Source organism: Gossypium hirsutum, chromosome D09 (assembly GCF_007990345.1).
Source record: "Gossypium hirsutum isolate 1008001.06 chromosome D09, Gossypium_hirsutum_v2.1, whole genome shotgun sequence".
In the NCBI taxonomy this organism is placed as follows: domain Eukaryota; kingdom Viridiplantae; phylum Streptophyta; class Magnoliopsida; order Malvales; family Malvaceae; genus Gossypium; species Gossypium hirsutum.
Window position 1 is genome coordinate 1,706,816 of NC_053445.1, and position 26,013 is coordinate 1,732,828.

Consider the following 26,013-nt stretch of genomic DNA (forward strand, 5'->3'; position numbering starts at 1 on the left):
TTTAAATTTCATTATATGTGTGCACTTTAAAAAAAATTGAAAGGTAAATTCATTAATTCATTCAATGAATGAATGGAATCATACAATTTAGAGAGAAAATAATAGCAAACACTCGTCGTAGATGGTGAATGACAAACTCTATCAATACAACAAAGGTTTTAGCCTCAACATTAGTAGAACATTATGACATGTTGACAATTGGTTTTGTCAAAACTCAAGTACGATATATATGGAGTGATTGTAAGCACTTAATACAATAAGAAAATCAATTTCGAATGGTCCAAAGCGGCGAGTAAAAATCAAGCATTCACCAAACTAGAGAAGACGATAACAAAATCATCCCTAAAATCACTTGTAAAACTAAAATTACATGCATAAGTAAGACTAAAAAACATACTACAAGAGCAGGCAAAAAATTCTAAAATTGAAGACTTATTAAACAATGAAAAACAAACAACAAAAAAAACATATAAAACTTAAGACAATAAGGATCCAAATCGACATATGAAATCATTTATTATTGTGAAATACTCTCAAAACATAAACAAATTAAGAAGTTGACGAAAAGTCACCTACAATAGATCTGCAAACTGAAAAGAAAGAAGACGTGTGTAGTGAATAAGAAGAAGAAAGAAAAAGAAAGTGTTGATATGGGAGAGGAAAAAGGCAGGTGATAACCAGCTTGAAAACTGACACCGTCGCTGAGCAAAACAAAAGATAAGAAACAAACCGCTTCGAGAAAAAAAGAGAAAAGTGTTTAGGGTTTTTCTTAACAAAGATTTTAAAATTATATATATATAAACACTTTCATATTAAGATTTATTGCTTTATAAAAAATAATTTATTTATGGTATATTTACAATTTATGAATAACACCAACTCAATCAAATAGTTAAAATGTAATATCTATACTTTATATAAAGTGGCAAACTAAACAATTGAAAAACATTATTTGGGAATCAAACACAAGATCAATAAATTAATATGAAAAACTTTTATCATTCCATTAACAATCATTTATTAATATATTTTTTAATATAAAATATTTTCTTTCACCCAAATTATGAGTATAATAAAATTTAGTAAATTTTTTAAACTCGAGCATATGCCAAGAGATAATTCTAGTTTAAATATATTTATTTGTAAATATAAGTTTTAGATTTATTAATTAGATTCAATAATTTAATTCAATACCTTTTAATTTTAAATATAATTATAGAAAAATTACAATGGTTAAGATAAAAAAATTTTAAAAATAGTTTAAAATATAAAAAATTTGTATTAGCCGATACGCACGGATACAAGTCGATATTGATTGAAACGGACTGCAATGACCAAAATGCATAAAATTTTTACCGAACGGTACATACATTATTTGGTGCCGGTTTAGGACCAAAATGGTACGTACCGGCCGGAACCATGGTAGTCGGTATCTGTCGGAACACTCTACTTCGATAGTAAGCTGGAACAATAAACTTTAGGGTCCGTTTCGGTGCAAATTTTGGTCGGTATCGACCGTACTAGTGGGAACTGAATGATTTTGCCGTACCGATCAGAATATAGTGTACCAGTTAGTACCAAAAATTTAAATTTAAAATAAATTTTTATTATTTATTTGCAAAAAAATTAATGTTAAATTTACATTTTTATTATTTATTATACCAAAAAGAGGAATTTAAAATTATTTATTTTGAATTTATTAAATTATGAATTATTATATGCATAGTATACGATGATATTATTGTTTAATTTATGTAATATTTTTTCTTGTTTATTTTAGATTTTTTTAATTATGATTTGTATTTGTGAAGCTTAATAAAGAATATTTTATATAATTGATGAGTATTTTTTATTTTAAAATTTACATATGCTGATATTTGAACTCATACCAGTGATATTTTTAAAATTTTCTTTTACCACTTCAACCACAATTTTGTTTTTGATGACTATTTTATATTTGAGATTTATTTAACTTTATTGTTTGATATTTGTAAATATTTTTATATACATATATCCGTTTTTAAAAACTAACAATAAACTCAAAAGCAGTATATCGAAACAGATTCATACCATACATACTAATGCCAATAAAAAAATAATATGTAACTAACTTAATTGATACCGCACCAACTATCATAAGCCAAACCCTAATTTTTATTTGAATTAAACAAACATAAACCTTTTATTTAATTTTTTATTTTCCAAGATTAAAATATTTGGATAAAAAATAAAATAACCACGTGTCATGGGAAGATGAAGTGTGCAAAAATATTGCATGAAGAAGTGCTTATTTGTAGCTGAAAGACAGTATCCAAAACGGTAGTCAAGCGGCCAACCTCGCCACCTCCTCCCAGCGGTGCATTTTCAAACGCCATTCCATTTTCAATCTCCCTATATAATAATATAATACATATTCATGCTTTTGTAATCTTTCCTACTTGTAGTTTTTCACGAAAATAAAAAGTGATCCCGTCGGTGAAACAGAGTTAATCTCAGGTTTGTTGTTGTTTCTGCCGCCGATTTTAATGATTATAAGGTTTTCAATTGTTGAAATACTTTTTTTTATTTATTTCACCTTTTATTTTTTTGATTAAATGATTATTTTTCACGTTATATAGTTTGTGTCTCTGTGCGTGTGTTTTTGAAATGATTGTTTAATTTCTTCCTTTAATTATTATTCTTTCTGTATAATTGGTTCTGCTGTCTTGATTTTCATTATTGTATTCATATAAATATTATACGAGGAAAATCGAACTGTGTAATCATAGAAACGATCCGAATCTTATCTTAGTCCTTTAGAATAGATTGAATGCGATTTTATTAACCTTGGGTTTTCCTGATTTAATGGACATGAATGTAGAGAAAAAAAAAACAGAGAGTATTCGTATGGGAAGCTCATCTCAAATTTAGGTAACACGATAATAGACGATATTAAATTTTATATATATCTGAGGCCACTGGACATTGAATTCTGATCACTGAATGTAAGATTTAGCTGTTTGATTTTTTTGCTTTTAAGTATATCAGGGACAAGAACTGTTTCTCTAATTACATTACTGTTTTTTTTGGATATTTGGAATAAATGTTCCTTTGATATTCATCAATGAAGGTAAAAGCAAATGATTGGCAATTAGAATGCCAAAACTTTTTAGTGACTGACTTTTGTTCTTTGAGCAAAGTAGCAAGCAGATGCTAATTAAATGCTAATTAAATACATAATTTAGTTGAATGTTAATTACAATATTAGTTATTTTGATTTCAGTTATTTCATGAAATGCCAAGGTATTATTTGGTACTTGTTTTTCAGAGTTGAAAAATGCAAGATGAATAAAATAGGTAATCGTTATTCAGCTTCCATGTGCAACGAAATGAAGAAACAAGATTATCCAAAGAATCTTCAAAGTCGAAATGATGCAGTAGGAGGTGATCTTTGGACAGATGGACTTATTTGTGCTTTTGAATATGTTAAAGGCCAAGGTAAAAGAGGTCAGCCAAAATCAGGTGCAAAGGTCTTGTCTGCACAATATAGTTTGAAAGAAGCTTCTAGAAGACGGATCTATGCTAATGAACCCGAAAATGTTAATTCTAACAATTTAGCTAAATCTCCACCCTTGAAAGACTCCGCAGTCACAGTTAAAGATGCATCATATGTAACCCAGGATCTCAATCCCGGGGAAGAGTTCCCAAGAGCTTATTGGGAACCAATTGGTTGGGACAGAGTTTATCAACTAGTCCAGATGCTACAAGCTGATGATGGATGGGGCTCCCAGCCTATTGAGCTCACAGAGAATGAAGATGAAGTGACTGTTACAGATTTAGCAGCACCTTATTGGGAAAGGCCAGTTGGTCCAACTTGGTGGTGTCATGTTGCGGCAGATCACCCATCTATAAATGCATGGCTAAGTACTGCTCAGTGGTTGCATCCTGCTATCAGTGTTGCTTTGCGAGACGAAAGTACACTGATAAGTGAGCGTATGAAGCACCTATTTTATGAGGTATACTCACTTTCTTAAGACGGAGATTAAGCAAGATGGTCACTAGTCTAAACCTTATTCTTTCATATATATTCGCAGGTTCCTGTCATAGTTGCTGGTGGACTGTTATTTGAGCTGTTGGGACAATCAGCTGGTGATCCTTTAGCTGAAGAAGATGACATTCCCATTGTTCTAAGATCATGGCATGCACAAAACTTTCTAATAACAGCATTGCATATCAAAGGGTCTGCATCAAACATTAATGTCTTAGGTATTGCAGAAGTTCAGGTTTGTTTGTGCACCCTGTGAACTTTCGCAACTAAAGTTAAGCATTATGCTTGCCCTGCTTATTGATGCGATGATTGGATTTGGTCACTTCCTTTTTTTTTTTTTTCAGGAAATGCTTATTGCCGGAGCCACTAATATTCCAAGAACTATCCATGAGGTTATAGCACATCTCACTTGTCGCCTTGCAAGATGGGATGACAGGTTAAATATTTATTGATCTCATCGTATTGGTAAATAAAGTTTATCCTTATTCTTGAATGATAAAATGATTTGCCTGCAACAATAACTAGAAAAGATAAAATTTAACTTTGTTATAATTTGTTGGAACAGATTTGGCTTTAAAACTGCTATAAGGACCGACAGCCATTTGTTCCATAATACCTTTATCCCATTTTATTCCAATCTTCAATGAATTTTCATAGCTTAGATTTTAATCTTGCCTCTGAATTTGCTGATGTCTTTTATGTCATTTCTTTTCAATATACCAATGCTTCAAGGCTTCTATTCTTAAAGTTTATTATCCTTGTGGATTCAAGAAAAATATTTGAGGACAAAAATAAATGTTTTTGAATAGAAACATTAGGACAGCAATATAAAAGAGTTTAGAGCAAAAGGCTGCAATTCTCTTTATTCATAATTCTGAAAAAAATTCAACATAATTTATAGGGAAAACATATCATAATATGGTATGAGATTCCCTTAATTGATAGAGATCCTTGATTCTAGGGATCTCTTCGTTAAGACTTTACATAACAAAAAGTATATATATAATTTCCAAAATTATCTCGATATTCTAACTGACAGCTCCAAATCCCTTATTGACAGATTATTTTAATTATCTCAGTTTGTACCCCTCAAGTTGGAGCATAGATGTCAGTTATTCCCAACTTGCTAATGAGAAACTCTAAGTGTGATTTGAATAATCCCTTTGTGAGAATATCTGCCACTTGTTGTGATGTGCGGATAGACGACAAACAAATGGTTCCCTCCTCATTCTTTCTTTATGAAATGCCTATCAGTCTCGGTATGTTTAGTTCTATCAAGTTGGAATGGGTTGTTGGCAATACTGATGGTTGCTTTGTTGTTGCAGTACAACTTTATAGGCATAGTCACAGGTCTTCCTAATTCTTACACAACATGTTTACATGTCATCTGCCGTAGATCTTCTACTTTAGCACTACTGGCCACCATATTTTGTTTTTTTACTTTTCCAAGTTACTAGGTTCCCCCACATGAATAAAGTAACCTGATGTTGATTTTCTATCTATAATGGATCTTGTCCAGTCTGCATTTGTGTAGGCTTCAATTCTTCATTGATTGTTCTTTCCAAAAAATAGTCCTCTTGGATATTTTTCTTTATTATCTCAAGATGCGGTAGACTGCTTGAAGATGTTCTTCACAAGGGGAATGCATGAATTGGCTTTCCAAGCTCACGGCAAATGCAATGTCTGGTCATGTAAGTAATAAATAAGTCAACTTCCCAACTAGTTTCTGGTGTTGAAATGTGTCCACTGGGGCTCCCTTGTTGTCTCTGAGTTTCTAATTTAGGTCAATTGAGGTCTCAATAGGGCAACAATCACTCATACCAGTTTCTTTAAATAGATCCATCATATATTTTCTTCGTGACACTTCAATCCCTTTCCTTGATCGAGCTACCTCCACACCAAGAAATATTTCAGTAATCCCAAGTCTTCGATTTCAAAATAAAAAGCTAGGCACTTCTTCAGTCTCTCTATTTCAGTTGTGTCATCTCCTGTGAGAATAATGTTGTCAACATACACTATCAAGACAGTTATCTTCCCACTAACTTAATGCTTCTTGGACATGGTGTGATTTGCTTGTCCCTAAGAATAGCCTTTTTTCTTCAGTCTCTTGGTGGTTGCTTCAAACCATAAAGAGACTTTTTTAGTTTACAGACCTTTGATCCGTATTTCCTTTCAAAATCTGGGGGTGGATCGATGCAAACTTCTTCTTCTTCTAAGTCACTATTGATGACTATATTCTTCACATCTAACTGTTGAAGCGACCAATCAAGGTTGGCTGCAATTTTTAGTAGCACTCTTATTACATCTAGTTTTACATTTAGCAACGAGAATATCAAGATCAAACATACTAGGCTCAGAATGAACTGACTCAAAATTAGGTAACTCGGGTGGATAGGTTCAATGTAAGGATAACCTGGAACTTCAATGAGGTTCTGAACAGTTTCAGTTATAGGCTTTTGATGGTGTTGAGGAGTTTCAGTCTCATTTCTTTGACTCTGGTTCCTCCTTGAATAAACAATAAGTTCATTTGTACTTTTTTTTCTCTAGTTTCATTTCTAGCAATACCAAGAGATGACTCCATAGATTCGAAATCCAAATATTTTTTAGTTGAATCACTTCCATTTTTATTGAAAAACTTGGGTTATCTGTCATGATAAAGAACTTCGAATCTTCATTTTTGTGTCAAGCAACGTTGTAGACTGAAAGAAAGTAACATCCATTGTGACAAACATCTATTTTAAACTAGGACCATAATGTTTGTATTTTTTATATTCGAGGAATAGCTTACAAAAACACATTTCCTAGCACAAGGATCTAACTTCCCAATGTTTGTATTTTAGGTTGTTTCGCAAATCAATCTTCGGTGAAGCAGATGAAGTTGAGTTGAAGTTTATGAACAGGTTTTTCCTTGCACATTGGATGATTTGTCTTCTTAATGAAAATAGTCTCATTTTCATACAGACTCCTTCTTTTTCCTGTGCATGACCATTTAACTAATGATTATCATATCAACAGGAGGAACCACGAGGATCTGCATCTTTTTACAATAATTCTGAATCAAGAAATCAGGAGGTTGTCAACACAGGTAACTCAATTTGGTATTTGGAGATAACTCTGTCAATTTTGATGTTTTAATTGCTTTTGTAATGCAGACATGATGATGTTTTGATTTAGAGCAGTGGTCAAGTGCAGATTATAATTCTTACATATGTTATACATTTAAGGACAGCCTTTTCAATAATGCAGGTCATAAGAGTGAAATGGTCTCTCCATGCAAGAGAGGAGATTGTGTTTGAGCTTCTTCAACATTTGAGAGGGAATGCAGCAAGGTCCTTACTCCATGGGGTTAGAAAGAGTACAAGAGAAATGATTTCAGAGCAAGAGGCAGTGCGCGGTCGCCTATTTACAATTCAAGATGTTATGCAAAGTACAGTTCGCGCATGGTTGCAGGTTTGCTTCTCTAGAACTCGAAAGAATCTAGTGTCCGACACATCTCTCTTTTTGTCTCAATATATTCCTTAATGCTATATTTGCTTATCAGGTAAAAGTATCATGGACCATGGAGTCCTTGTATTAAAAGTTGGATTGCATTTTGTTCTCTCTACTAAAAAAAGGGTAAATTAATCTCTGTAGGTTAGATTAAAGAGCAAGCTGATATTTTTTATTAAAAATTTCATCTATTTTTACTGCTATAAATTGGTCTATGTACATTAACATGAGATATATGTAGCACGTCACGTGTAACTATTTGATTATTCCATAAGTAATACCAATTTTTAACAATAAAAATTGATAATTTTTTTTAATGTGAAAAATCAGTTTGGTTTTTGATATAACGTATAGAAATTCTTTTTATTATTTTTTAAGTAAAAGGGGATTTGGCTTCTATTACAGGGATTTTCATGGCACTTTTATTATCACTTTGACCACTCATATTTTTTAAACATCGTGATGTTAACTTGTTCCCTATTACTCACTACGGCTAATTCCAGGACAGAAGTCTCACTGTTACACATAATTTAGGAATTTTTGGTGGCTGTGGCCTTATTCTTTCCATCATTACTGGACTTTTCGGGATTAATGTGGATGGAATACCCGGAAACGACGACAGTTCCCCGTATGCATTTCTTTTATTTTCTTGTATCCTTGTCTTCCTAGGAGTAGTTTTAATTTCCGGTGGATTGCTTTATCTTGGGCTGAAGAAACCAATTATTGATGAGGATGTTGAGGTGAGAAAATTAGAGCTGGATGAGCTGGTTCGGATGTTTCAAAAGGAGGCAGAGTCTCATGCGCAGGTCCGTAAGAGCGTTGCTCGAGCTATTAAGCCGCCGACAACCGCAAGTATACTTCCTTCTGGTGAAGGTTATGTCCTCATTGGTTAAATGATGCCTCAAAAAGTAAGTTCTTTTAGCTTCTAACTACTAATTATTTGGCTTCTTCATGGTATAGAACATTAAATGATAAAATCATAAAATGGCTTTGCATGATGTCATAATTCAGAAATTCATATGCCTTTGATGGTTGATATTACTAAAATTACTAAGGAGGTTCCTGTATATTTTGTTTATTTTTACTTAAAAAATGGGTAAATTAGTCTATTTATATTAGATTAAAAAGTAAACTGATTTTTTCTATTAAAAATTAATATGATTAACGAAATAATTAGATATGATTAAAAAGCAAACTGTACAAAATTAATATGATTAATGGAATAATTAGATATGATTAAAAAGCAAACTATACACGTTTCATGTGTACTTTTTAGCATACAAAGATCAACTTTTAATAATAAAAGGAGATGGAATTTTTAACAACAAGATCAGTTTGCTTTTTTATTTATCTGAGCAAAATATCATCTAATTTCTAGTACAAAAACCTCCATGATACATATACACAAACTAAACTATCATTGGATTTACATTTCTAAATCAAGAAACTGCTTTTGATTGCAGGCTTTTGAACTGGAATGACATTGGACGCCGACAGTATCAATTCTTATCCGGCTTTGCTTGTGGATTTGGGCAGACTAATGAATATTTTTTGTAATCTATTTACCTATAGTCTAAAAGTGAAGCTTTTTTGTTTTCGAACGTTAAGATGAATGAACCCATTTACATGGAGTACTTGATGCAATCTATATCTAATATATATATATATGGCACTCCATGTTAACGACAATTTCTGATGTGCAATGTCAACAAAAAATAAAAAAAATTCAAAATTTTGTTAAAAAATAAAAAAAAATATTAAAAGGAATGGTTTTTTTTTTGTTTGTTGTTGAAATAACCTTAGACATATGATTGTTCAAGTTCATTCATTTCAAAGTTTAATTTTTTTAAATAAAAAAATTAATTTTTTAAATAACTGCATAAATTCGTAAAACATCATTAAAATTTATAAAAATATTAAATAAAATTAAAAAATTAAAAATTAATAAAAACCATTTAAGAGTTAAGTCCATAATGAATGTAAACATATGGGTTGTCTAGATTTACATATGTTCAAATTCATTCAATACAAGTTTTCAAAATTATATAAAGTTTAAAATATTAAAAATTAATTTTTTTTAATTTGATATGTGTATCAATGTTTTAATTCTATTAGTACCTTTTAAGATTATAAAAATAAATAAATACGTAAATAATTTTAATTTTATTAATCATAGGAGTAAAGTTTTTTTAATGTATGAATATATCCAATTATTTAAACGTGTATCAATTATTTTATTATGTGTAGCCTAAAAGGTGTATCAATTATTTTCTTACATGTGTTGCCTAAAAAGTTTAAATAATTGGATATATTCATACATTTAAAAAAACTTTACGCGAACAATTAATAAAATTAAAATTTATTTTTATTTATTTTCTAAAATATTTTTTATTTTTATACATTATAAAAAGTACTAATAGAATTAAAATATTGATACACGTATCAATTTTTTAAAGAACAATTAATTTTTAATAATTTTAAACTTTATATGATTTAGAAAAGTAATCTTAAATGAATCTGGACATATGTTTGTCAGATTAGTTATGTGCTTAACTTTAAAATGGTTTTTATTATTTTTTTTATTTTTTTGAAAAATTTGAAATTTATTTAATATTTTTATAAATTTTAATAATATTTTTAAAAATTTATAAATATTTTAAGAAAATATTTTTTAAAATATTTTTTATTTTGAAAAAGTAAGCTTTAAAACAAATGAACATGGACAAGAATATGTCCAAGTTCATTCTAGCAAAAAATTAATTTTAATTTTTTATTTTTTAAAAATATTTTTTTTTATTTCGCTACCATGTTAGTAACTGCAATTGACATGGAGAACCATGTCAGCACCATAACAGTCAATGTTAGTCAAAAGGTCTATTTGGCCAGTTTTGTTAATTTAAGGGCTCAATTGAGTGCAAAAAATTTAAAAAAGCTTAATTGATTTTTCCAAAAATGTTCGAGGGCCGAAAATACCATTAAGCCGTTAATTATATATATAATTTATTTTTATAAGTAAATAACTAATTTGGATGATATAGCATAAACCACTACCCCAATTATTATATCATAATTGCCTAGTTTTCTATTTCCTTAAAAGCGTTGTTTGGAAAAGCCACTTAATAATTGGATTTGAGTGTAATGATTTTAAATTACACATAGGTGACATATTTGAGTAATTATTATGATTATTAGGTCTCACTGAATTGAGTATAATTGAAGAACTCCAATTACAATCTTCCATTCCTAGGGAAGGGTGAGAATTGGGGTAATTGCATAAATAATTACAACCAATTACATTAAAATCCAATTATCCTATACCTTTCCAAACACACATCTACATTATTTAAGTTCATACGATAATAATAATATTTTAATCTTAAGACATATATTTTGTTTTACTAATCTCATTTAAATAATTTAAAATTTTGATTGACAAGAGATAATTTTCCATAGGTTCTAATCTACTAAATATTAACTAAATTATATAGTATTTATTTATAAATTATTACATTAAGTTTAACTCAATTAAATAGTATTTATTATTAATTATTTATATTTGGCCAATAATATATTTAATGTTAGAGAGAGAATAGCCAATGAATACCTACCATGCTCTAAAAATATATCAATTAAAGGAAGTTTACTAAATATATCATGCTCTAAAAATATATCATTTTAGGAGCCAAAATTAAATTTTAATTTTTAAAGGACTAAATCAAAATTTTATCATTTTTAGGGGGCAAAGTGCAATTTTACCTTTACTAATTTAAAATTTTAAAAATTTCAAAGGACCTAAATGAAATTTTTTTCACTTTAGGGGGGTCGAGGCCCTTGCCAGCCTCCTAGTTTTGCCCCTGCTTCAACTGATCTTAAAGTTGACCTTCTAATTGGACATGAATATAGTGAATAGTGGATGAATGAATTGCTAACAACACTATCCTTAATACACCATGATCTCTCGACTCGGCTCAAAATATAGGAATCATTACTAAGTCACAACTCTCGCATCAAAACCTAGCATACATGGTGTCTCTTGTCTCAACGATGTTTAATGAGTTGATTAAGCTTATCAATTTAAAAATACAACCACTTCAATAGTCACATTCACCAAAACCGTCAACAAAGATGAATCTAAACATAGTTGTAATAAGTAGAGTTTAGACTGCTTAATTATAATTAGAGAGGTCCAAATTGGAATTGCGAAAATGAAAGCCCAAGTTTACAATTGCAAGCAAAGAAAACTACAAAAAAAAAAGAATATTACAATTAAGAAACTTCATCTAAAACTATTAAGAAGAACCTTAAAAATTTTATATCTCAAAATGCTTAAAAAAGAACCCTTTTATAATAATATTTTCATGCAAGAAAAACCCAGGCTTATCATTCATTAAAATGAATGTTTTTGCCTTCGCATTGCGACCTTCTTTTTGGACTATCGTGATGTCCTAGCAACTCAGAAGTGCCGTGTGTCGCAACTTTCTCTTTGCACACAATAAACTTAACCTCAAATAGTGATGATTGATAAATGCGTAAATTTCTATTTATTTATGATAATTTTTCCTGTGAATTCTACTAATTAAGTTTTTAATTATTTTATTTTGATTTATATTTGATTTTTTATTGGACCTTCAACTTGATACTGCTTCAGTATTTGCATCATATCTTAAGCTATAGAATTTCAATTAGGGTCCATAATATATTGTTTTGAAGGGAATTGAAAGATCTAATCAAAATTATTTCATAACTCGAAGTAAAAAAAATCAAGAATGTACCCAAGATGGCCTAGACGTTTGCAATATAAATATGTCGAAAACCTAAAAAATTGTTTCAACTCATGAAGGCTACTTTTCTCATTTCTCTTTTATGCGAATTTTTCCCTATCAATATATGGTTTTAGGTTTAACGTTAGACATAGCCACACTTAGTACTATTTTACTTTTGCATTTGATTTTCTCCATGAGTTGCTAAATTCTTTTTCTAGTCAAAGGAATTTTGACATTTTGGTTCTTCAAGTATGTAAGATCTAATTGAACTTTACATTTTCTTTATTCTTTGGCATTTGCATATCTTTTGCTTTAATTACAAATATTCAAGTTTGTTGAATATAGAACTCGTATTTGATAACTTAGAATATATGTCTTGTTGATTAAAATTTAATTGTTTAATTGGTTCTAATATTTTTGACAATATAGCATGATTGGGTATAAGCTACATATGCAATTCATGTTGTGTATATGTGATTTAGTCTAAATAACCCTTTTGGCGTGTTTCTTGGCTAGAATTGGGTCTCTTTCATTTTTAATGCTATTGATAAATTAAATCCTAGGCATTCATTATAGGTTATTTATCAATAAGGGAAATAATGAATAGTATTCATCCTGGTTGTCGAGAATGTAAGAAAAGACTGGTTACTAGGTGTTCATCGATAATTTTAACCAATTTATCATGGAATATTGAAATTTATCTTTGCACCAATGATCAAGCCCATGAATCAAAATTGGGACTTCGCATTGACTAGATTTTCATCACATTAGTTTTCTTAAATTTTAATTCCAATCTTTCTTTACACAATTTTAGTTTAAACCCCCTTTTATTTTATTTTACTTGTTTTTTATTAAAGAGATAAAATATCATCAGTTTATGTAGATTCAACCTTATTGTTATTTACAAAACTTTATATTATTGAGTAGGGATTTATTTTTGTTGGTTTTGACACCTATCAAATTTTGGCATCATTGTCAGGAACCAATGTCAATAATTTTGTTTCTTTTATGCCTGAAGACTAAGGAAGAAAGCTTGAGCAAGAACCAACTAGTCATCTTGATCTACTAAGTTGGATACAAGAAACAACTCAATCAATTTGTCTAGAGAACCAACTATGAGATAGTTAGTTGTGATGAATTTGAATCAACAACTGCTTTACATTGAGTATCATGAATTAGAGGTATCTTTTGAATTAAAATCTTGACTAATTCATTTATTGTCTATTTTTGTGGTCTAGAAAACGAAGATCCTCATGGGCACGTGAAGGAATTCCATGTGGCATGTTCTACCATGAGAATTCAAGGAGTATCCAAAAAGCAAATTAAGCTGAGAGCCTTTCCCTTTTCATTAGAGGATAAAGTGAAAGACTGGCTATTTTTTAACCTCTGGATTGATAACCACATAGACTGATATGGTAAGATTATTTCTAGATAATTTTATCCCTACTTTACATGTTACTTCTAGTATGAAAGAGATTTGTGACATTAAGCAGAACGACATGAAGCCCCTTCATGAGTATTGGGAGAGATTCAAGCAATTGTGTGTTAGCCCACAACATGAAATTTCAAAACAATTGCTTATTCAATACTTTTACGAAGGACTCCTACCTATGGAAAGGATGATGATAGATGCTATTGGTAGAGGTGTCATAGTGAACAATCTCCTCATGAGGCCAGAGAGTTGATATCGCTCATGGTTGTAAACTTGCAACAATTTGGATTTAGATAGAATATGCTGAGAAAAGTGAACAAGGTAAATGTCTCTTTCTTGAAAATAGAATTTCTAAACTAACTTCTTTTGTTCAACAATTGGTTGTAGGGAATTCTCAACCGGTAAAGGCTTGTGGGATTTGTATTAATTTCAGTCACCAAACTAATTTATGTCCTACACTCCAAGAACATTCCTATGAATGTAATAACATAGTTGGAGAATTTCCTGATCCACCGCTAAGGAGATATGATCCTTATGCAAATACTTATAATCTTGGATGGAGGGATCGTCCAAATTTTAGTTATGGAGCACAAAAAAAAATTCTAAAATTCTCAACAAAGATTGTCTGCTCCTACACAACCATCTTCTTTTAATTAAGGTATATATTTTGAAAATATTGTTAAATCACTTGCTACTAGCATGTAACAATTCAATGAATTGATAACTGGTTATGATTGATCGAATCATATTGGTGTGAATTTAATAGATTATTGAGATAGGGGATTAAATTGAATAGAACTAAAAATAGCGTAATTCGATAAATTAAGGAATTGACCTTGAATTGGAATGGAATAGGATATGCTATGTGATAAACTAATGATTTGATAAAATGAGTTGAATTGATTTGATTTGGATCGGTTGATAGTGATAATGACCAAATTAAATATATGTGAAAATATAATATATTGTTATAAGTGTGAAATTGAATTATTATGAAATATGCTATCATATTTGAGAATTGATGATTGGTTGATGAAATTATGAAATGAAATTGAGAAATTGTTACCCTATTAACTATTTGGGTAAAGTCGGATATAGTTGGCATGCCATAGGATAGGAAGAGTTCAGGGTTATTGTGACTATGAGTCGAGGAGTGCTAGGCACACCTATATGTCAGTTATACCAACTAGTATTGGGTGTAACTTACTATTTTAGATTTATCTGATAAGCACTGGGTGCCAAACTAGTGTTATGGGTTGGATCCGTGTTTCTGTTCAAGTCCGAGTCAGGTTAATTGAGATATAAAATGTAAATTGGATAAATGATATACAAATTGAGTTGATATAGTGATCGTATGATACATATACAGATTGTGAATTGGCTATACAAATCCGAAGGGCCAATATGGAAATGTGACAAAACAATGAATGCGATTCATAATTTGTATTATGAAATGAAATAGTGATTGACATTAAATCGAAACTGGATGTATAGTTGATAAATAGATGGAATTGATATAATATGAGAATGATGTTCATATGGTTTAATATTGAATTGGGTTGAGAATGGTATTGAATGTGATTCTAAGTGATTTGACTTATTTCATATTTGAATTGCTATATGATGTGGTTAAATGTTAACTCACCTTTTTTATATTTGATTTGTCATGTTAGGAAAACTTTACCGAGCTATGTAACATATAGTGTTTAATTGTAAACTAAGGTAAGTTATTTATTTTAGTGCCTATGAACTTACTAAGCATTTGAAATGCTTACTCTATTTGTTTTCTACTTTTGTTGTGTTCATTCTGCGGCACGTTCTAGATTTAGTTGAAATGCTTACTCTATTTGTTTTCTACTTTTGTTATGTACTTAAGTGTGAAGGTTCGTATTGTCTTAGGTTATAATTGAAGTATTTGAATAGTGAAGTTGGTAATGGAATGCTTGCATACAAGGTGAATGTTAACAGTTAATTGTGTGTTTGTATGGTAGATGAAAATTATATGGTTTGCATATGTGCATAGGCAAGTTGGGGTATAAGTTATGTAGGCAAAGTACAAATTGATTGCCAATTATGGTATGGTGTATTGTTGATTGATGATTGGATGAGTTTGAATGTTGAATTTGAATAACAACTTATCCTTGAATGATTTGGAGGTTCAAATGTTGAAATGCTATGTGCAAGTGTCAAATTGAAGGTTTGTGGTATATTGATTTTTAAAAATGATTAAATGAATGCTTTGGTATGTTCATTGGTTAGTTTTATTTAGGTTAGGTGTGAAATTATGCACTAAGTGAGTTGAAGTTTTGGTTTGAGCATGAAAAAGGTACCAAAATGCAGGATTTTTGACCATCTGGGTAAAGGTACTAATATCATGAACTAAGGTATCAGTACTTTACCAATTTATCTTGTTTTAAAATCAAACAGAATGTTAAAGTGGTATCAATACCTGATTAAAGTATCGATACCTAAAGAAAGGTATCGGTACTTCAAACCCAGTATCGATACTTCTCGATTGAATTTGAATTTTCTGAAACATTAAAGCCAAATTTGGTATCGGTACCTTCAGGGGTATCAATACCAGTTAAGGAAATTTTGGAAACGTCGCAATTTGATCCTAATTCGTGCTCGGTTCTTTAAAAGAGCTTTCTAAGCTTGACTAAAGTTCGAATTTGATTATGTATCATAATATCTAAGTGTTTATGATATGATTGAATATTTAAATGTTTTATTTATGGCATGCTTATTCTGATATAAAAAATGGTACAAAATGGTCCATATTTAATATCAGATTAACTTTAAAGCACTCATATGCTTGCATAAAACCTAAGAATGATTGCTCGTTGATATTTAATGTTGCATTATTGATGATTGCATGATTCATTATGTGAAATGGCGGTCGTATTGTGAAATTGTCAGTAGTTGCTCCAGCAATGGTGTCGCATCCCGTAGCTCAGACCCGACGATCAAGTTAGGTGAGAGGTGTTACACGTAATGTATGCAAAACATGAAAGGCAGAAACACAAAAGATATTATAGTGAATTGTGAAATTAACTTTATTTATTTATTCATCATTCAAATACATAGAAAACAGTTACATGTTTACTACAATATTGACACATTTCTCAACATGATGCATAGCATAATTTTGTTCTCTTATGACAAGTCTTGTGATATATTGTGATATATATATGATATACGTAGAAATCTCTTGAGCAAGGAATACATATTTGAATGATTCATAATACATATGCTTACTCATATGGAAATTTACAAAGTCTTCCTTTTGAAGATCCAAGAAATTCCTATTCAAGACTTTTAATTTAATATTTTTTCATTTTGTTTTTGTTTTTTTTAATTGACATAGACCCAAGTCATCTAGTATTATGAGGATAGTGCGTCAATAATGGTTAGGATAGCTCAATTGGTATAGTAGAGGACTGAAAATCCTCGTGTCACCAGTTCAAATCTGGTTCCTAGTATATGATTAATTTGTATGAGTCCAATGTACTGTAAGTCTAGTAAATCACATCTATGTCTCTATCTTCTGGGAGTCATCTACTCCAATGCTCAAGAAAAAGTAATTGGACTTAATAGGCAACATGTTAATCTTCTAATTAGTTTGCTCATTTTCGATTAGACTAAATAAATTTTTAGATTATCTACTAATACAAACTATTTTTTCGTATTACGATTCGACCACGTAATACCACTTAGTATTAGTTAAACTTTAGATAACTAATGAGTGAATATTTTCTTCCATTTTGCCTTGCATGTAAAAACCGTTAAGGATAATGTACAAAAAATATTAATGTAAACAATGGATATTTTATTAAACCAATTTTTTTAAAAAAAATACAAGTATACAAAACGAATACATCCAACAATAATCACATCTATGTCTCAATCTTCTAGGAGTCATCTGCTCCGATAACTAAGACAATGTATCTCCTATTTGGACTTGATAGACATCATAATGGTCGTTTAATCTATTCGTTTACTTTTTATTAGACTATAGACCATTAAGATTACCTACTAATATAAATTGTCTTCTTTCATTATGATATGATCGCATAATGCAATTTAATATTAGTTAAAAATTAAGTAATTAGTGAGTCAATATTTAGTTTTTCATTTTGTTTTGACTATAAAAACCATCAAGGACAACTACAAATGATATTAATGTAAATAATAAGATTTTATTAAACCAACCTATTCGAAAAATTACAAGTACATTATGACAAAAAACTACACTCTACCTCTCAATACATGGTAAACGTGTACTTTGTAAACTAAATAAGTCTCTTAATGACTTACAAAAAGCACCCCCAAGCTTGTTTTGATAAGCTCAACGATTGATTAGTCTCATCACTTAGCTTTGTGTCTTCACGTGTCGATCCCTCTCTTTTTATTCGATGGACTAATTTGAGTGTGGTTGTATTAAGGTAACTAGTTCTAATGGTAAAGAAGTTGAGTAGATTATATAAATGCTTGATCCCAAGTTTTCCTTGAAGGACCTTGGTGACTTAAATTATTTTCTAGGGATGTATGTCAAGTATGTTGATGGTTAAGTCATACTTAGCCAAAAGAAACATATTTTGAAGTTGTTGCACGACATGGGGATAGTTGATGGTACACCTATCCAACTCAGATGATCACCTTACCCGATTATCATGGCTAAAGATGATGATCCACATTTGAATGGGGACAGTGGATGCTAAACTTATCGAATGATCACCTTATCAAAGTGCTAAACTAATTCACACAAGTGAATATTGAAGTGTTGTTGGTGCAACAACTTCGTTTAGACAAGTATTAGAACGCTTTCAAGTGTGTTCTACAATACATGAAGGGTGTTTGACTCTACCATGAAATACTAAATAAGAAAAGAATTATGAAGAGAATATTTTTTGAATCATTATCCTACTTACAAAGCTCATTAAGGTTTGTATTTATACACATGATATTAAGGGCCGCTAAGCTGCTAACTAACTAAATTTTGTAACTATCTGCTAACTTATTTAACCTTTCTTTAACAGACTAACTACTCAATTGATATTACTCTAACATTCTCCTGGTTTTCTATCTTGTGTTGACCTCTTTGGTTGACTATTACTCAAAGGAATGACTTGTAAGGCATCTCGAAAGGAAGAAAACTACTTTGTAGTGATAAGTTTGGTGAGAACGTCTGTAATTTGGCTTGTTGAGGGCACAAAATTGACATGCAGGAGACCATCATAAACTTTCTTTCAGACAAAGTGATGATCAATCTCCATGTGTTTAACCTTATCATGATGAGTTCGATTGGCTACCATTGACACCGTAGAGGTGTTGTCGCACCACAATACTGGAGTATGTTGTAGATAGACACCAACTTCAATCAACAGTTGCTTCACCCAGAGTAGTTCAGCAACACAATTTGTGAGACTAGGATATTCTATTTCTAAGGAGGATCTAAAAACAACATCATGCTTCTTAGAACACCATGCAACTTGATTGCAACCAACGTAAATGTAGTAACTTGTGGTGGAAATGTCTTCAATAGTGGACACCCAGTCAGCATCAGAATAAAAAACCAATTCAAAATAACCTTTGGTGAAGTATAAGCCATGATCCAAATTTCTATTAAGATATCACAACATAGCATCATTGTCTATTAGTGAGTATCCTTTGGAGCATTCATATACTGATTCAGTTTGTTGACACAGATGGCTATGTCTGGTCGTGTAATGTATACATACTACAAAGTTCCAATAATTTTAGGATACAAAAGACCATTAGGAAATGAGCTGCCATTTATTACAATCAACTTGGATGTACCTACCATAGGTGTTGGAGTCAGTGAGGCTTCATCCATTCCTACCTTATGAAGTAATTCTAGAATATACTTCTTCTAAGTGAGATATAACCCATTTGACATATGATGAACTTCAATGTCAAGGAAGAAATGAAGATCTCCCATGTCTTTAAGAGCTTCTTGTGATGATAATATCATCCACATAGGCCATTAGAAATCGGGAAGACTCAACACTTGTTTAAATAAATAATGAAGTATCAGCTTTAGAAGCATGAAAACCAAACTGTCCAACCAAATACTCCCTCAATGTATGAAACCAAGCTCAAGGTGCCTGTCTGAGACCATATATTGCTTTGTTTAACCTGCACACAATCTGCTTACCATTGACATCTGTAGTTTCAAACCCTAGTGGTTGATCCATATATATTTTTTCAGTCAAACTGCCATTAAGGAAGGCATTATTGACATCTACTTGTCTAAGTGTCCATCTATTCATGACAGCAATGGAAAAAACAACCCTAACAGTTGTAGCATGAACTACTGGACTAAATGTATCACAAAAATCTGATTCAGTATGTTGAGAAAAACCTTTAGCAACTAGCCTTGCTTTGTATCTATCTACAGTCTCATCAGGTTTCCTCTTTATCTTGAAAAGCTATTTACAACCAATGGGCCTCCTAAAAGGGGGGAAAGAATGAAGATTCCATGTATTGTTCTTGATGAGGGCTCCCAACTCATTTTGGATAGCTTCTCGCTAATGAGGATGCATCATTGCCTCATGAACATTGGCAGGTGTAGTGTTAGATAATTGAGTTACCTTGAAATTGTGTGAGGACTGACTGGACTTAGAATGAGCAATTGGACTAGGTTAACTTGACTCAGAAGGAACAATAGGTTCAATAGGGTTGGAATTAAGTAATGGTGCATCATACATTAAACTAGGTTATTCACTCGAGAGGGTTTATCGATGAACTGGATTTGGAGACTATTGGTAAGTTGAATTTGGTTGTGATTGATGTGGGAAAATGATCAACTTTGAGTTGGTTATATGACATGGTGGGTTGTTATTGGATTATTTTGGAAAATTTAAGCTAGTTCGAAATGAAAACTCGTTTCCATGAAATGTAACATGTTTTGATATATAAATTCCTCTTGAAGAATCTCTACACTTATAGCCTTTATGTTGAGAGGAAAATCCTAAAAAAGTAAAATGGGTGGACTTGAATTGTAATTTGTTAGTGTTGTATGATCTAATATTAGGGAAAAATAAGCAACCAAAGACTCTAAGAAACAAGTAGTTTGGTTTTGCTTGGAGAGGCGGCAAGCATGGAGAGGCCTATTTCCACAATCTGTCTGTGCTTTCTCTCAACCAAACCACAGATGTATAAGGACATATAATTATCTGAATAATCCCTTGTTGAGTCAAAAACGAACCACAGATGTATAAGGACACATTATAATGATGCATGACTTTCTTCAGTGTAGTCAGACAGGAATGGCCTAGTCTAGAGTGCCATGCATTCAAAGGTACAATTCTATCAACAGCAAAACACTGAGTTGATTTATTAGTCATCAAAGTCTTGGAGGCATTGGTCAGGTTAAACTTGTAAAGTCCATTATGGATCGACCCTTGTAACAGCAACTCCCTCGTTCTTAAGTCACAAACTTGACACCTGTTGAGAAAGAATTCAAACAAAATCTTATTGTCCTTTGCAAATTTGGACATAGACATCAAGTTTTTAGTAATGATAGGTACAAATAAGAGAGATCGCATGTATAGTGGACGAGAGCAAGTGAGCAAGGATGATTGACCAATGCGAATAATGGGCAGGGCGGCACCATTACCCACATATATCATACCTGGGCCACTATATGGAGTGCTTTTACTCATTGAAGTAATAAAGTGTGTAAGATAATGGGTAGCACCAGAATTTGGATACTATGCATTATCTCCCACGGTGTCAGGAGTTGCTACATAAGCTTGAGAGTTGAAGGGTGTTGTAGGGACACTCATAGTTTGTGTTGGAGAATGAAATGGATTTGTCCAAAACGGACAACGGGGATGGAATAGCCATTGGGTGGTTAGGGCACCCTATCTTTAGAGATAAAGACAAGCATGAACTTTTTATATGTCGTATGCCTACTTTTTTTGAAACATTTCCGGTTGTTTTGGTAGACAAAGACGAAATTGTTAGAGCGGATGTCCCTTTTAGAAGGGCAAAATCAAAGTATAGTATCGAACAAGTAGGTGTAACTGTTTAGTTCTATGGCGGCAAACTCAATGGAGTGAGTTATCGTGATCCTGCTACTGTGAAAAAAATATGCTAGACCTGCTCAATTGGGTGAAATTTTTGAATTAGATCGTACTACTTTGAAATCCGATGATGTTTTTCGTAGCAGTTCGAGGGGTTAGTTTACTTTTGGGCATGTTTTGTTTGCCTTGCTTTTCTTATTCAGACACATTTGGCATGGTCCTAGAGCCCTATTCAGAGATGTTTTTGCTGATATTGATCCAGATTTGGATGCTCAAGTGGAATTTGGAGCATTCCAAAAACTTGGAGATCCAACTACAAGAAGACAAGTAGTATGATGCAAGATTGCTTTGTTATTTTTCGCTTCTACTTCTATTTGGGATTTTCCATAGGCTGCTAGAAAAATCTTAATTTAAATCATTGCGTCTAAGATGTTGGAGCAAAGAAAACTCAACTGCCTTGAGAGTTCATTATAGGAGGCAAAACAAGCATAGGTGAACTAAACTGAGGCATCCAATGGGACATTGAAGCCCCATTGCAAAACATGCACATGCTGGCTTGTAGAGGAGGTCGATATGTTGTACTTTTATAATTGGTATCAAATCAATGATAACAACGATCCATAAGATGGCCAGTTTTTCCACATAGTTGACATTGAATACACGAGTTAGATGAGCGTTCACATCCACAACCTTGTCCAAAGGTTGAGTTAGGGAGATATGTTGGTTGATGGACACTATCAGCAGAGTCAACTAGATGATTTGTAACCATATTGGCTGAATTGGACACATCAACCATTGTAGCTTGTAACCTTGATTCATCACATTCATGTTCACTAATTACTTCACCACATCTTGTAAGATTATCACAATAGTTCTTTATTTTCATCAAGAAATCCTTCATCCATCTCCCTTTCGTTGAGAATGAATCGCACGTCTGTAAAACATTAACCTAGACGTATTTTTGCTGCCATAAATGGTAGCAAGTGTATTCCAGATTTGAGAACTCGAATCCATACCTATGAGGTAAGGAAGAACACTCTGACTGACGGAAGATAGAAGCCAGGAAACAAGTGCACTGTCTTGTTGTTCATATCGAGCAAAGTCTGGGTTTTCATGAAGAACACTACCATTATCAGGAACAAGTGTGGGAGGAGGAACCGTGCGACCATCAAGAAACTATTGCAACTTGTGAGTCTTGATGGCAAGAAGCACTTGTTGTCTTTATAGTAGGTAATTAGAATCATCAAGATGTATATTAATCTTCTTGGTTGAAAAGAAACGACTATCAAAGACACCATCGGTGAAGACAGAAGCCATTGCTGGGGCAGCAGTGGAAGTCGCAGTTGAGCTGGTAAATTCTATGAGCAGTTCTTCGTAGGATCAATCCGTGAGGATAAAGAATTTTGATACCATGTTTGACTATACCATGAAATACTAAACAAGTAAAGAATTATGAAAAGAAGATTTTGTTGAATCATTATCTTGCTTACAAAGCTCATTAAGGTTTGTATTTATACACATGATATTAAAGGCTGCTAACTAACTAACTTTTGTAACTATCTGCTAACTTCTTTAACCTTTCTTTAACAGGCTAACTACTCAACTGCTACTACTCTAACACTACCCTCATTCATGGATTGTTATTCAAGGCATCCAAAGATCTTAGCTTAGTAGGTTATTCCGACTCTGACTAGGCAAGTTGCTTGGATGATTGTTGATCTATCTCGGGTCATTGTCTTTTTCTCAAGGGCAATCCCATTGCTTGGAGTACAATAAATAACCATACAAGCAAAAAAAAAAATAGTAAGAATCCCTTTGTTATAAATTGCAAAGAATTGCTCAAATTTACTGTCGTCTAATATTCCGCATATGTGAATTATATATGCAACACTATCTGCTTGCCTTCTTTACAAGCTGAAAATGATCACGGAATCTTGTGGTTCTGCTTTTGTGAAATTAGGCTATCTCCATTGCAAGATATGATTCCTCCTTAATGGAACATCATTATAGTCCGTATATACTGCTTCAACTCTTCATTTTTCTTTTTCTTTTTAATATTTATGTACGAATGATCCTCCAAATATTTGAAAAAGGTCGGGATCGGATGCATAGCCTTAACCGAATCTTAAACCAAATAGTTAGCTACTATCCATGAGATCAGCAACTGTGATTTTCCCACAATTGCTATTGTCTAGTGCATCAAACTGGTCACAGATCTGCAGAATGTCTTTCTCTGCAATTTTCCCCATCTCCTTAAGCTTGTAGATTATAAATTCAGATTTACTGCAACAAATACAGAACTAAAAGGCTTTAATTTACATTCATTAAATATCACAAAATTAGTAAATACTAAGATCAAAGAGGTGTCATGATGCTCAGATGGCTAATGTTGTATCATTTATGACGCTTTAACATCATAGAAATTGGAAACTTCAAAATAAGTGTTTGAGTTAAAATATCCATCTCTATTATTGGATCAATGTAGTCTCTATATTATTAAAAAGAATCAAGTAAGTCCAATTTGCAACCGAGTTATATTTTAGTTACAGAACCATTAAAACTTTAAAAATATTAACTCGGTTAGACATAGGATGATATTTTTTAAACAATAAATGTTAACTCTATTCTAGTTTGACCTTATTTAATTTTTTTTTAGTAGTACAAAGACTAAATTGATTCATTTAATATTAAAGGGACTAAATTGATCTAATCCCTACATTCACCTAAACCATTTGTATCTCCAATTACATGGAAAATTTTTTAAAAAATTGAATATTTCACACTTGAATCTAACATGTTCATCTTTGAAGTAGTAGAGATGTTTGAAATACAAGTAGATATGGGAACGACGAGAAGCAAATACCTGACGGATCCATCATTGTCGAGGTCTGCAGCAACCAAATCTCCTAGTGTCATCTTCTTCTGAAGAACCCATTTCGCAATTTTTCTATTTCTTTTCTCAATCCTCAACTCAGTTAAGTAAAGGAAAGCCCTCGCAACAGCTAACGTGCTTACAAGCAACCACAGGACAGCAAAACACCTCCCCGTTAACGTTTCAAAAGAAAAATCACCATAACCAACGGTTGTCACTGATGTAACAGCGAGATAAAAGCTATTAACCCAATCCAAATTTTCCAAAAAATGGACGGCTACCGTGCCGATGGCGATGCACCCAACGACGACTACTAATGCTAAGCTTACTTTCATTCGGATTCTCATTCTTCCTTTGGCTTTATCTATCATGTATGTTTGAACCATTGTGTTGAATTGATTCTCATCGACCGTGCTTAAAAGAACCGATTCTTGTCGGTCACAAATGTAAGTAACTAATCCGTTGAGCAATATATCAATGAATCCAAAGCCGATTAGTATGAAGAAACAAGTGAAAAGCTTAGTGAATGTTGAGTTGGGGACGATATCACCATATCCAATTGTGCATAGCGTGACCACAATGAAGTATAAGGCATCCACGGGTTTGAAAGTTTCGGTGCCTTTGAAACTTTCACTTGTTAAAAACATTAGTATACCGGTTAATATGTATATGATGAGCCAAATGAAGGCTTGACGAACGATGAAAGGAGTCGATTTCTCAGACGGTTTTCGGCCTTGAAATGGTTCCCTAACGTCGGTGAAAACGGAGGGTGCCGAGTGTGAACGACGGGTGAGTCTGGTTTTGTGGTTTTTCAAGTTGGCAAGGAGATTAACATAGGAAGTACTTGGTGTTGGGATGATAGGGATGATGGCATCATTGGTGATGAGATGTGGCGGGGTGGATTGGAGTATTTTGGGGAGTAATGGTTGATCCATATTGCTTTGAAATTGTATGACCATTAAAAAGTATTAAGATTAGCGAAATGGTGACCATTCGAGTGTGTTTGTTCAGCTACATGGATGATGGAAAGTAATGGAAGTGAATAGTGTTAAGCTAATAGTCAAGGTGAAGCCAATATGAAGTTAAAAGGGTTTGGTTTAGTTGGTGGCTTCATCTAACAGTCATAATCAATGCTTTGAAACCAACCATTCAACAATTCAACCTTCACATCAAACATCTCTTTTTACTTCCCTGCTTTCTTGGACTGGAGATTGATGTAAGCTTTTATCATCACCAACTTGTTCACTTCGACTTTTTAACTGTCGTCTAAATTGCACTAATAGTCACTCAACTATAAAAAGTTACAAAATGATCACTCAACAATTTAATTTTGTCTTCTTTGTTCACCCAACTACCTTGAATTTTTGGGTATTTTCATT

At 32.1% G+C, this 26,013-nt stretch overlaps 2 protein-coding genes across 2 annotated transcripts; one reads left to right on the forward strand and one right to left on the reverse strand.

Annotated features, from left to right (window-relative positions):
• The first annotated feature begins 2,332 nt into the window (after nucleotides 1–2,332).
• Nucleotides 2,333–9,205, forward strand: LOC107931312 (zinc transport protein ZntB). The gene is made up of 10 exons (XM_041101541.1): nucleotides 2,333–2,356; nucleotides 2,445–2,496; nucleotides 3,352–3,995; nucleotides 4,074–4,262; nucleotides 4,372–4,463; nucleotides 6,868–6,927; nucleotides 7,043–7,112; nucleotides 7,274–7,477; nucleotides 8,020–8,424; nucleotides 8,980–9,205. Exons 3-9 carry the CDS (start codon nucleotides 3,357–3,359, stop codon nucleotides 8,407–8,409), a joined length of 1,644 nt encoding a protein of 547 aa, XP_040957475.1. The 5' UTR covers nucleotides 2,333–2,356; nucleotides 2,445–2,496; nucleotides 3,352–3,356; the 3' UTR covers nucleotides 8,410–8,424; nucleotides 8,980–9,205.
• A 14,581-nt stretch (nucleotides 9,206–23,786) lies between these two features.
• Nucleotides 23,787–25,696, reverse strand: LOC107931302 (two-pore potassium channel 3). The gene is made up of 2 exons (XM_016863160.2): nucleotides 24,626–25,696; nucleotides 23,787–24,045 (listed from the first exon to the last, which is right to left on the reverse strand). The coding sequence occupies exons 1-2, from the start codon at nucleotides 25,591–25,593 to the stop codon at nucleotides 23,901–23,903; spliced, it is 1,113 nt and encodes a 370-aa protein (XP_016718649.1). The 5' UTR covers nucleotides 25,594–25,696; the 3' UTR covers nucleotides 23,787–23,900.
• Nucleotides 25,697–26,013: the final 317 nt, after the last annotated feature.